The sequence below is a fragment of the Coregonus clupeaformis genome, chromosome 23, assembly GCF_020615455.1.
Source record: "Coregonus clupeaformis isolate EN_2021a chromosome 23, ASM2061545v1, whole genome shotgun sequence".
Classification (NCBI taxonomy): domain Eukaryota; kingdom Metazoa; phylum Chordata; class Actinopteri; order Salmoniformes; family Salmonidae; genus Coregonus; species Coregonus clupeaformis.
Genome location: NC_059214.1, coordinates 52,973,771 through 52,987,978, shown reverse-complemented (window position 1 = coordinate 52,987,978; position 14,208 = coordinate 52,973,771). Strand labels below are relative to the sequence as shown.

Here is a 14,208-nt window from a genome sequence, read left to right as displayed (position 1 = left end):
CTCCCTTTGCTATGAAGCCCCTAAATAAGATCTGGTGCAACCAATTGCCTTCAGAAGTCACATAATTAGTTAAATAAAGTCCACCTGTGTGCAATCTAAGTGTCACATGATCTTTCACATCATCTCAGTATATATACACCTGTTCTGAAAGGCCCCAGAGTCTGCAACACCACTAAGCAAGGGGCAACACCAAGCAAGCGGCACCATGAAGACCAAGGAGCTCTCCAAACAGGTCAGGGACAAAGTTGTGGAGAAGTACAGATCAGGGTTGGGTTATAAAAGAAATATCCGAAACTTTGAACATCCCACGGAGCACCATTTAAATCCATTATTAAAAAATGGAAAGAATATGGCACCACAACAAACCTGCCAAGAGAGGGCCTCCCACCAAAACTCACGGACCAGTCAAGGAGGGCATTAATCAGAGGCAACAAAGAGACCAAAGATAACCCTGAAGGAGCTGCAAAGCTCCACAGCGGAGATTGGATTATCTGTCCATAGGACCACTTTAAGCCGTACACTCCACAGAGCTGGGCTTTACGGAAGAGTGGCCAGAAAAAAGCCATTGCTTGAAGAAAGAAATAAGCAAACACATTTGGTGTTCGCCAAAAGGCATGTGGGAGACTCCCCAAACATATGGAAGAAGGTACTCTGGTCAGATGAGACTAAAATTTAGCTTTTTGGCCATCAAGAAAAACGCTGTGTCTGGAGCAAACCCAACACCTCTCATCATCCCGAGAACACCTTCAATTCTGACCGGGGGGTGAATAGTTATGCACGCTCAAGTTTTCTGTTTTTTTGTCTTATTTCTTGTTTGTTTCACAATGAAAAATATTTGGTAGGCATGTTGTATAAATGAAATGATACAAACCCCCAAGAAATCCATTTTTATTCCAGGTTGTAAGGCAACAAAATAGGAAAAATGCCAATGGGGGTGAATACTTTCGCAAGCAACTGTAGATGACTAAATACTGTTTCATCTCTGACCTACAAACTTCTTGATTTTATTCCTGTACGTTTGCTAAGAAAAAGGTTTGACATTGGTTGGTTGGTTGATTGATTTTTTTCTTGATTGACTGATTTCCAGGCTGTCGGGCAGCGAGGAGGTGGAGGAGGAGGGACAGTGGAGGCTCTACTTCAAACTCTACTGTTTCCTGGATGTAGAGAGCATGCCAAAGGAAGGGGTGGAGTTCGCTTTCATGTTCGAACAGGTCAGTTACTTCCTGGTTGGCCATTTTGCTACTATTAGACAGCACCTGATAGAGAACAATCTGTAGGGTCTTTCTGTAGGGTCTTTCAATTGCAATTCATTAACTTGTTGCGAACAATCTCTGTTTGCGATTCATCTTGTTGCTGTTTCTGTCCTCTTCCCTTTTTTTGGAAGGCTTAGTATTCTAGTATGTACCCAGACAATCAACCCATTGCCATAGAAACCATTCCCATAGAAACCATTCACATAGAAACCATTCCCATAGAAACCTTTATTAGCGCTGTCGTTGTATAGAAATGATGTTGAATAATGAAGCGCTCAACAAGATAGTGGCAACAAGATAGTTGCCACCTGCTTGGTCTGGAGGAACTGCTCGTCCATGGCAGTTACAGTCCTGGTGCTCTCCTCATAGAAGGTATCTTCCCACCACGGTGGAACGTCAGTCTCCAGGGGTACCCTGCCTAGAATGCTCAGCTGTCCCATCGTGGAATCCTCAATCACCTCCATCAGAAGGTGTGTCTAGGCTGGACAGGTCAGGTCCATCATCAGAGTCTATATCACTAATTCATTGACACACCACTGTTTACAATACGGTATCCATCAACATGATAACATTCTGTATGACAAATACAGATTACACACTAAATGTCTCATGACAACAGTTGTGAGTAAAGTTTCACTATCATTAATATAGAAACTAGCCAACAAAGTTATCCCATCAACTACCTGATCCAAACAGAGGAGGAGTTAGGGGTCACGTGATCAGGAAGTTATGTCATCAACTACCTGATCCAAACAGAGGAGGAGTTAGGGATCACATGATCAGGAAGTTATCCCATCAACTACCTGATCCAAACAGAGGAGGAGTTAGGGGTCACATGATCAGGAAGTTATCCCATCAACTACCTGATCCAAACAGAGGAGGAGTTAGGGGTCACATGATCTGGAAGTTATCCCATCAACTACCTGATCCAAACAGAGGAGGAGTTAGGGATCACATGATCAGGAAGTTATCCCATCAACTACCTGATCCAAACAGAGGAGGAGTTAGGGATCACATGATCAGGAAGTTATCCCATCTACCTGATCCAAACAGAGGAGGAGTTAGGGATCACATGATCAGGAAGTACATATGCATATACATATTGACATTTAATCAGTTAGGATCACCACTTTATTTAAGAATGTGAAATGTCAGAATAATAGTAGAGAGAATGATTTATTTCAGCTTTTATTTATTTCATCGCATTCCTAGTGGGTCAGAAGTTTACATACACTCAATTAGTATTTGGTAGAATTGCCTTTAAATTGTTTAACTTGGGTCAAATGTTTCGGGTAGCCTTCCACAAGCTTCCCACAATAAGTTGGGTGAATTTTGGCCCATTCCTCCTGACAGAGCTGGTGTAACTGAGTCAGGTTTGTAGGCCTCCTTGCTCGCACACGCTTTTTCAGTTCTGCCCACAAATGTTCTATAGGATTGAGGTCAGGGCTTTGTGATGGCCACTCCAATACCTTGACTTTGTTGTCCTTAAGCCATTTTGCTACAACTTTGGAAGCATGCTTGGGGTCATTGTCCATTTGGAAGACCCATTTGCGACCAAGCTTTAACTTCCTGACTGATGTCTTGAGATGTTGCTTCAATATATCCACATAATTTTCCTTCCTCATGATGCCATCTATTTTGTGAAGTGCACCAGTCCCTCCTGCAGCAAAGCACCCCCACAGCATGATGCTGCCACCCCTGTGCTTCACGGTTGGGATGGTGTTCTTCGGCTTGCAAGCCTTCCCCTTTTTCCTCCAAACATAATGATGGTCATTATGGCCAAACAGTTCTATTTCTCCAAAAAGTAAGATCTTTGTCCCCATGTGCAGTTGCAAACCATAGTCTGGCTTTTCTATGGCGGTTTTGGAGCAGTGGCTTCTTCCTTGTTGAGCGGCCTTTCAGGTTATGTCGATATAGGACTCGTTTTACTTTTGTACCTGTTTCCTCCAGCATCTTCACAAGGTCCTTTGCTGTTGTTCTGGGATTGATTTGCACTTTTTGCACAAAAGTACGTTAATCTCTAGGAGACAGAACGCGTCTACTTCCTGAGCGGGATGATGGCTGTGTGGTCCCATGGTGGCGAGTGGCGCAGTGGTCTAAGGCGCTGCATCGCAGTGCTAGCTGTGCCACTAGAGATCCTGGTTCGAATCCAGGCTCTGCTGTAGCCGGCCGCAACCGGGAGACCAATGGGGCGGCGCACAATTGGCCCAGCGTCGTCCAAGGTAGGGGAGGGAATGGCCGGCAGGGAGGTAGCTCAGTTGGTAGAGCATGGCGTTTGCAACGCCAGGGTTGTGGGTTCGTTTCCCACGGGGGGCCAGTATAAAAAAGAATAATGTATGCACTAACTGTAAGTCGCTCTGGATAAGAGCGTCTGCTAAATGACTAAAATGTAAAAAAATGGTGTTTATACTTGCGTACTATTGTTTGTTCAGATGAACGTGGTACCTTCAGGCGTTTGGAAATTGCTCCCAAGGATGAACCAGACTTGTGGAGGTCTACAATTTTTTTTCTGAGGTCTTGGCTGATTTCTTTTGATTTTCCCATGATGTCAAGCAAAGAGGCACTGAGTTTGAAGGTAGGCCTTGAAATACATCCACAGGTACACCTCCAATTGACTCAAATGATGTCAATTAGCCTATCAGAAGCTTCTAAAGCCATAACATCATTTTCTGGAATTTTCCAAGCCGTTTAAAGGCACAGTCAACTTAGTGTATGTAAACTTCTGACCCACTGGAATTGTGATAAAGTGAATCATAAGTGAAATAATCTGTCTGTAAACAATTGTTGGAAAAATTACTTGTGTCATGCACAAAGTAGATGTCCTAACCGACTTGCCAAAACTATAGTTTGTTAACAAGAAATGTGTGGAGTGGTTGAAAAACTAGTTTTAATGACTCCAACCTAAGTGTATGTAAACTTCAGACTTCAACTGTATACTAAATAATATATGTGTGACATTTGTTTTGATTTAGAATGGACCATTGTCATGCACCTGTATCGAAACAGGGGTAGCGGGGAAAAATACATGTAATCTATGCACTTAAATAGCGAATGGAGGACGCTTTTCCCCATGGTTTATTTTCATGCCAGCCAGGTAGGCTATACTCCTGTTGTAAATATAAGCAATGTGCTTAATATTAGGAAAGTTGAGAAATAAATATAGTAGGCCTAGCCTATAGAAAGCTGATGGGATCCTCCTCTTTTTAATAGAGGCCATCACTCTGTTTTCTCCCGCCTATAGAAATGTTGCGCAACATGAGCTCATGGGTCTCATGAAGTGTTTGATTAGATTTTTGATGACATTTGCATTGATGTCAGAGTGATTAGAGGGACAATAGAGTGCTGAGTACCAGGCAGTTAGCAAGTTTGGTAGGATACTAATGACCAGCGGCAGCATCAGAGCTTGGAGAAGCCTAGTTACCGTGACTAAATGGTCCTGTGGAATTTGACTGCCTTCATGACTCGTGACTGCCGGTGTGGCGGTAATACGGTCACCGCAACAGCCCTAGATGGAGGAAGGAAAAACAAGTACAACAAGAAGCATCCAGCCAATCATATACCATATATGGAGATGAACAATGACTCCTCCCCCCCTTTGAGAATGATGAGTTTGGAAACAAATGAGATCACACACAATACTTTTCCCACCATATGGTGCAGTGAGTAAATGAGAACAATCAAATCCTAAGAATGTTCAAATCAAAGAAACAACGTTTAAAATCGGAAATCACATTGAATAGGAACAATATGCATCTATGAAAATTACAATCAATCAGTCAATATTAGGATTTTGAAAACTCAAATGAAACTACTGTATATTTCCACATTCTCAGCAGATGAGAAGAAGACAGTGGGAAGACAGACCTCTAATTGACCCTGTTAGGGAGGCCTCTAAATGACCCTGTTAGGGAGGCCACTAAATGACCCTGTTAGGGAGGCCACTAAATGACCCTGTTAGGGAGGCCACTAAATGACCCTGTTAGGAGGCCACTAAATGACCCTGTTAGGGAGGCCACTAAATGACCCTGTTAGGGAGGCCACTAAATGACCCTGTTAGGGAGGCCACTAAATGACCCTGTTAGGGAGGCCTCTAAATGATCCTGTTAGGGAGGCCACTAAATGACCCTGTTAGGGAGGCCACTAAATGACCCTGTTAGGGAGGCCACTAAATGACCCTGTTAGGGAGGCCACTAAATGACCCTGTTAGGGAGGCCACTAAATGACCCTGTTAGGGAGGCCACTAAATGACCCTGTTAGGGAGGCCACTAAATGACCCTGTTAGGGAGGTCACTAAATGACCCTGTTAGGGAGGCCACTAAATGACCCTGTTAGGAAGGCCACTAAATGACCCTGTTAGGGAGGCCACTAAATGACCCTGTTAGGGAGGCCACTAAATGACCCTGTTAGGGAGGCCACTAAATGACCCTGTTAGGGAGGCCACTAAATGACCCTGTTAGGAGGCCTCTAAATGATCCTGTTAGGGAGGCCACTAAATGACCCTGTTAGGGAGGCCACTAAATGACCCTGTTAGGGAGGCCACTAAATGATCCTGTTAGGGAGGCCACTAAATGACCCTGTTAGGAGGCCACTAAATGACCCTGTTAGGGAGGCCACTAAATGACCCTGTTAGGGAGGCCACTAAATGACCCTGTTAGGGAGGCCACTAAATGACCCTGTTAGGAAGGCCACTAAATGACCCTGTTAGGGAGGCCACTAAATGACCCTGTTAGGGAGGCCACTAAATGACCCTGTTAGGGAGGCCACTAAATGACCCTGTTAGGGAGGCCACTAAATGACCCTGTTAGGGAGGCCTCTAAATGATCCTGTTAGGGAGGCCACTAAATGACCCTGTTAGGGAGGCCACTAAATGACCCTGTTAGGGGAGGCCACTAAATGATCCTGTTAGGGAGGCCACTAAATGACCCTGTTAGGAGGCCACTAAATGACCCTGTTAGGGAGGCCACTAAATGACCCTGTTAGGGAGGCCACTAAATGACCCTGTTAGGGAGGCCACTAAATGACCCTGTTAGGGAGGCCACTAAATGACCCTGTTAGGGAGGCCACTAAATGACCCTGTTAGGGAGGCCACTAAATGACCCTGTTAGGGAGGCCACTAAATGACCCTGTTAGGGAGGCCACTAAGGTAATCCAAAGAAATAAGAGGAGTAGGGGGCAGTACGTTGCAGTACACTACAGAATATATTATATAATTGTATACCAGGGTTGGCTGGCCTTCTCTAGTCACTCGTAGGCTCAGTCACTGGTATACTTTTATTTACAAAGCCATTTTGGGTTTACTACCTTTTTATTTGGGCATTTTTATTGTTCAGAAATGTGGTGGGTACTCTCTTCGTTCACTGGACTTTATCCTGCTAACTGTTCCAAATGTCCGAACTGAATTTGGTAAAAGGTCTTTTATGTACTCTGCGCCATCGTCTTGGAACACCTTACAAAATAATTTTAAACTGGAAGAACTTGTCCCGATTGGTGTTTTTAAATCTCTGATGAAGGATTTTGAGGCTGATTCCCTGACCTGTCAATGTTTTTAATTTGCTGTTTTTGATATTGTTATACTCTTGTGAATTCATGAATGGTTTTTACTAGATTACTTGTAGTTTTTCATGTTGTCTGTCTGTAATTTTTTGTAATGACTTGGTGCTGCCTATCTTGGCCAGGACGCTCTTGAAAAAGAGATTTTAAATCTCAATGAGCCCTTCCTGGTTAAATAAAGGTTAAATAAAAAAAATAAGAATACATATGGGAGCAGTGGGACTACTGCATCAGGTCACAACGTTCTCTGCAGACAAATCATAAAAGCAATTGTGTTGTACATTTCGGACTGATTTCTAAACCAGCACGGGTCAACAAATAAAATTAGCTGAAATATGTTACTTTAGACCCGTTAACAAAAAAACATTTAACAATTCAACAAAATGTATCCCAAAAAGATAAAGGATTTATGCAATCCTATTCAGAGATTAAAGTATGCTATCTGTAGCAAATCACCTTCTAGCAGGCGAGAATGATGTTATTTACTGTAGTCCTGTGAGAGGGACAGAAGTAGAGAGATGTAGTGGACAGTAATATTTAACATGTGTATATACAGCATATATGATATTATAAATACCTCACATGCGACTCGTAATAAGACTAAGCAATTAGCCCATTAAAAGGTTTATCTGACTCCATAAGATAAATAGCAATATGCAAGAGACTACAGTTAAACCATGTGCTATCAAGTATTATGCATTTAGATTACTGAGATCAAGGAATGGTCATGAGAAAGGAATTCTAAATACAAGTGTATTTAATTACCTTTTTAAATGAATGATAACATTATACAAGGCATAACGCTTAAGTTACAAAGCATTAACAAGCATTACAAGGCATTATTCTAAGCATGGTCAGAGAGAGAGAGAGAGACATAGCTTGTGCCATGGCCCATAGGAGAGGAAGAGAAAGAGGGTAGGGATCTCACCACAGCAGCTCAGAAACACATAAGAACAAGAAAATCAATCTTAGACCCTTTAATAAGCATCTGAGTTGTTTGGATTCAAAACCTGAGTTGTTGACCAATATAGTATTACTATAAAGTTAACCTCCGATTAGATATCAGATCTACATGAAGTAATCACAACAGAACTGCTTCTCAGGGTTGAGACATTGGGGGTTGGTGAGATCAACACAGAGAATGCTGAATTCCTAAAACAACACAGAGGACATTCTTGTATACAGTTGATAAGAAAAGTTACTTCGGGGGCTGAATACCTGTATCTATTCACTGACTGTCCCTTGTCTCCAGTAATAATGTTTAGGTCTTCCTTTGCCGCTGTAATGTTAAGGTAATGTTATGTAAATATAATGTTATGTAAATGTAATTGAATGTTAATATAAATGTAATGTAAATGTCTCCACCAGGCCCATGAGTCTCTGACCAGCGGTCACTTCCCGGCCCCAGAGGACACCCTGCAGCACCTGGCTGCTCTCAGGCTCCAGTTCCTTCACGGGGACAAGGCCCGGGTCAGCTGGTCTCTGGACAACGTCTACCCTGTAGGGAGGCTCCGTGCACGCATCCTGCACTTCACCAAGGTAGGTAACACTCCATCCAGGGGTGCTGCTCTGCCGTTTGATCCTGTGTGTATGTCTGTGTGGTGTGTGGTGTGTGTGTGTGTGTGTGTGTGTGGTGTGTGGTGTGTGTGTGTGTGTGTGTGTGTGTGGTGTGTCTGAGTGCTATTTGGGGAGGTTGACAACTGAGGAAATTCCACATTTCTGGTGTTCACTGTAGCAAATGGACTAATAAAGATGTATTGTTTTGCATTGGTGGAGTAACAAAGTTGTGTTGTATTGTATAGGTGAACTAATACAATGGTATTGTTTTGTATAGGTGGGCGCGGCCGGAGGGGCGGGGCCAGGGGGCCACACACTGGAGCGGAGGCGGACCAGCTTCCTGGATGGGACCCTGCGCCGCAGCAGGCTGAAGACGGGCTCCATGAAGAAACAGAAGATGGAGGAGGAACAGGTAGCGGTTAGAGAAGCGTTGGAATCCCAGCTCCGATCTGGTGTAGTCAGTGGAACCAGAGGATTGATGACATCATCCTGGATATCGTCACCTGCTGTTATGCCCTTGAGCAAGGTACTAATAAAGTCTTGTTCTTGTTCAGATGCTGGAGATGTGGGTGAAGGAGGAGACTTCAGCCACCAGAACCTCCATCGTAGAGAAGTGGTCCCGACTCCAGGGACTGGACCAGCACACTGCCATGATCAAATACATGGCCATAATCAAGGAGTGGCCCGGATATGGGGCCACACTGTTCGACGTAGAGGTAAATACATACATGACACGTGGAGGTAAATACATACATGACACGTGGAGGTAACTACATACATGACACGTGGAGGTAACTACATACATGACACGTGGAGGTAAATACATACATGACACGTGGAGGTAAATACATACATGACACGTGGAGGTAAATACATACATGACATGTGGAGGTAACTACATACATGACACGTGGAGGTAAATACATACATGACACGTGGAGGTAACTACATACATGACACGTGGAGGTAAATACATACATGACACGTGGAGGTAAATACATACATGACACGTGGAGGTAAATACATACATGACACGTGGAGGTAAATACATACATGACACGTGGAGGTAAATACATACATGACACGTGGAGGTAAATACATACATGACACGGGGAGGTAAATACATACATGACACGTGGAGGTAAATACATACATGACACGTGGAGGTAAATACATACATGACACGTGGAGGTAAATACATACATGACACATGGAGGTAAATACATACATGACACGTGGAGGTAACTACATACATGACACGTGGAGGTAACTACAGTGAGGGAAAAAAGTAATTGATCCCCTGCTGATTTTGTTCGTTTGCCCACTGACAAAGACATGATCAGTCTATAATTTTAATGGTAGGTTTATTTGAACAGTGAGAGACAGAATAACAACAACAAAATCCAAAAAAACGCATGTCAAAAATAGTATAAATTGATTAGAATTTTAATGAGGGAAATAAGTATTTGACCCCTCTGCAAAACATGACTTAGTACTTGGTGGCAAAACCCTTGTTGGCAATCACAGAGGTCAGACATTTCTTGTAGTTGGCCACCAGGTTTGCACACATCTCAGGAGGGATTTTGTCCCACTCCTCTTTGCAGATCTTCTCCAAGTCATTAAGGTTTCGAGGCTGACGTCTGGCAACTCAAACCTTCAGCTCCCTCCACAGATTTTCTATGGGATTAAGGTCTGCAGACTGGCTAGGCCACTCCAGGACCTTAATGTGCTTCTTCTTGAGCCACTCCTTTGTTGCCTTGGCCATGTGTTTTGGGTCATTGTCATGCTGGAATACCCATCCACGACCCATTTTCAATGCCCTGGCTGAGGGAAGGAGGTTCTCACCCAAGATTTGACGGTACATGGCCCCGTCCATCGTCCCTTTGATGTGGTGAAGTTGTCCTATCCCCTTAGCAGAAAAACACCCCCAAAGCATAATGTTTCCACCTCCATGTTTGACGGTGGGGATGGTGTTCTTGGGGTCATAGGCAGCATTCCTCCTCCAAACACGGCGAGTTGAGTTGATGCCAAAGAGCTCGATTTTGGTCTCATCTGACCACAACACTTTCACCCAGTTCTCCTCTGAATCATTCAGATGTTCATTGGCAATCTTCAGACGGGCATGTATATTTGCTTTCTTGAGCAGGGGGACCTTGCGGGCACTGCAGGATTTCAGTCCTCCACGGCGTAGTGTGTTACCAATTGTTTTCTTGGTGACTATGGTCCCAGCTGCCTTGAGATCATTGACAAGATCCTCCCATGTAGTTCTGGGCTGATTCCTCACCGTTCTCATGATCATTGCAACTCCACGAGGTGAGATCTTGCATGGAGCCCCAGGCCGAGGGAGATTGACAGGTCTTTTGTGTTTCTTCCATTTGTGAATAATCGCACCAACTGTTGTCACCTTCTCACCAAGCTGCTTGGCGATGGTCTTGTAGCCCATTCCAGTCTTGTGTAGGTCTACAATCTTGTCCCTGACATCCTTGGAGAGCTCTTTGGTCTTGGCCATGGTGGAGAGTTTGGAATCTGATTGATTGATTGCTTCTGTGGACAGGTGTCTTTTATACAGGTAACAAACTGAGATTTGGAGCACTCCCTTTAAGAGTGTGCTCCTAATCTCAGCTCGTTACCTGTATAAAAGACACCTGGGAGCCAGAAATCTTTCTGATTGAGAGGGGGTCAAATACTTATTTCCCTCATTAAAATGCAAATAAATTTATGACATTTTTTACATGCGTTTTTCTGGATTTTGTTGTTGTTATTCTGTCTCTCACTGTTCAAATAAACCTACCATTAAAATTATAGACTGATCATGTCTTTGTCAGTGGGCAAACGTACAAAATCAGCAGGGGATCAAATACTTTTTTCCCTCACTGTACATACATGACACGTGGAGGTAAATACATACATGACACGTGGAGGTAAATACATACATGACACGTGGAGGTAAATACATACATGACACGTGGAGGTAAATACATACATGACACGTGGAGGTAAATACATACATGACACGTGGAGGTAACTACATACATGACACGTGGAGGTAAATACATACATGACACGTGGAGGTAAATACATACATGACACGTGGAGGTAAATACATACATGACACGTGGAGGTAAATACATACATGACACGTGGAGGTAAATAAATACATGACACGTGGAGGTAAATACATACATGACACGTGGAGGTAAATACATACATGACACGTGGAGGTAAATAAATACATGACACGTGGAGGTAAATACATACATGACACGTGGAGGTAAATACATACATGACACGTGGAGGTAAATACATACATGACACGTGGAGGTAAATACATACATGACACGTGGAGGTAAATACATACATGACACGTGGAGGTAAATACATACATGACACGTGGAGGTAAATACATACATGACACGTGGAGGTAAATACATACATGACACGTGGAGGTAAATAAATACATGACACGTGGAGGTAAATACATACATGACACGTGGAGGTAAATACATACATGACACGTGGAGGTAAATAAATACATGACACGTGGAGGTAAATACATACATGACACGTGGAGGTAAATACATACATGACACGTGGAGGTAAATACATACATGACACGTGAGGTAAATACATACATGACACGTGGAGGTAAATAAATACATGACACGTGGAGGTAAATACATGCATGACACGTGGAGGTAAATACATACATGACACGTGGAGGTAAATACATACATGACACGTGGAGGTAACTACATACATGACACGTGGAGGTAAATACATACATGACACGTGGAGGTAACTACATACATGACACGTGGAGGTAAATACATACATGACACGTGGAGGTAAATACATACATGACACGTGGAGGTAAATACATACATGACACGTGGAGGTAAATACATACATGACACATGGAGGTAAATACATACATGACACGTGGAGGTAAATACATACATGACACGTGGAGGTAAATACATACATGACACGTGGAGGTAACTACATACATGACACGTAGAGGCCAGGGATACTGTGGTGAATAGGGCCAGGGATGGTACTGTGGTGAATAGGGCTAGAGATGGTATTGTGGTGAATAGGGCTAGGGTATGTGATGGTACTGTGGTGAATAGGGCTAGAGATGGTACTGTGGTGAATAGGGCTAGGGTATGTGATGGTACTGTGGTGAATAGGGCCAGGGTATGTGATGGTACTGTGGTGAATAGGGCTAGAGATGGTACTGTGGTGAATAGGGCTAGGGATGGTACTGTGGTGAATAGGGCCAGGGATGGTACTGTGGTGAATAGGGCTAGAGATGGTACTGTGGTGAATAGGGCTAGAGATGGTACTGTGGTGAATAGGGCCAGGGATGATACTGTGGTGAATAGGGCTAGAGATGATACTGTGGTGAATAGGGCCAGGGATGGTACTGTGGTGAATAGGGCTAGAGATGGTACTGTGGTGAATAGGGCCAGGGATGGTACTGTGGTGAATAGGGCTAGAGATGGTACTGTGGTGAATAGGGCCAGGGATGGTACTGTGGTGAAAAGGCCTAGATATGGTACTGTGGTGAATAGGGCCAGGGATGATACTGTGGTGAATAGGGCTAGAGATGGTACTGTGGTGAATAGGGCCAGGGATGATACTGTGGTGAATAGGGCTAGAGATGGTACTGTGGTGAATAGGGCCAGGGATGATACTGTGGTGAATAGGGCTAGAGATGGTACTGTGGTGAATAGGGCTAGAGATGGTACTGTGGTGAATAGGGCTAGAGATGGTACTGTGGTGAATAGGGCTAGAGATGGTACTGTGGTGAATAGGGCTAGAGATGGTACTGTGGTGAATAGGGCTAGAGATGATACTGTGGTGAATAGGGCCAGGGATGATACTGTGGTGAATAGGGCCAGGGATGATACTGTGGTGAATAGGGCTAGAGATTATACTGTGGTGAATAGGGCTAGAGATGATACTGTGGTGAATAGGGCTAGAGATGGTACTGTGGTGAATAGGGCCAGGGATGGTACTGTGGTGAATATTTTTATTTATTTATTTATTTTTTAGTCATTTAGCAGACGCTCTTATCCAGAGCGACTTACAGGAGCAATTAGGGTTAAGTGCCTTGCTCAAGGGCACATCGACAGATCTTTCACCTAGTCGGCTCGGGGATTAGAACCAGCAACCTTTCGGTTACTGGCACAACGCTCTTAACGACCTAAGCTACCTGCCGCCCCAGGGATGGTACTGTGGTGAATAGGGCTAGAGATGGTACTGTGGTGAATAGGGCTAGAGATGATACTGTGGTGAATAGGGCTAGATATGATACTGTGGTGAATAGGGCTAGAGATGGTACTGTGGTGAATAGGGCTAGAGATGATACTGTGGTGAATAGGGCTAGAGATGGTACTGTGGTGAATAGGGCTAGAGATGATACTGTGGTGAATAGGGCTAGAGATGGTACTGTGGTGAATAGGGCTAGAGATGGTACTGTGGTGAATAGGGCCAGGGATGGTACTGTGGTGAATAGGGCTAGAGATGGTACTGTGGTGAATAGGGCCAGGGTATGTGATGGTACTGTGGTGAATAGGGCTAGAGGTTCTAATCCCCGAGCCGACTAGGTGAAAGATCTGTCGATGTGCCCTTAAGCAAGGCACTTAACCCTAATTGCTCCTGTAAGTCGCTCTGGATAAGAGCGTCTGCTAAATGACTAAAATGTAAAATGTAAATGTAGAGATGATACTGTGGTGAATAGGGCTAGAGATGGTACTGTGGTGAATAGGGCTAGAGATGGTACTGTGGTGAATAGGGCTAGAGATGGTACTGTGGTGAATAGGGCTAGAGATGGTACTGTGGT

The 14,208-nt window shown here is 43.9% G+C and overlaps 1 protein-coding gene across 1 annotated transcript in view; it reads left to right on the top strand.

The window, feature by feature from the left end:
* LOC121556643 (unconventional myosin-X-like) overlaps window positions 1-14,208 on the top strand; it is a 294,837-nt gene that overhangs the window by 277,863 nt on the left and 2,766 nt on the right. Inside the window, exons 36-39 of the mRNA XM_045206479.1 lie at window positions 1,088-1,211; window positions 8,172-8,342; window positions 8,638-8,772; window positions 8,915-9,076. Coding sequence (XP_045062414.1) covers window positions 1,088-1,211; window positions 8,172-8,342; window positions 8,638-8,772; window positions 8,915-9,076 — 592 coding nt within the window. The remainder of the gene's footprint in view (window positions 1-1,087; window positions 1,212-8,171; window positions 8,343-8,637; window positions 8,773-8,914; window positions 9,077-14,208) is intronic.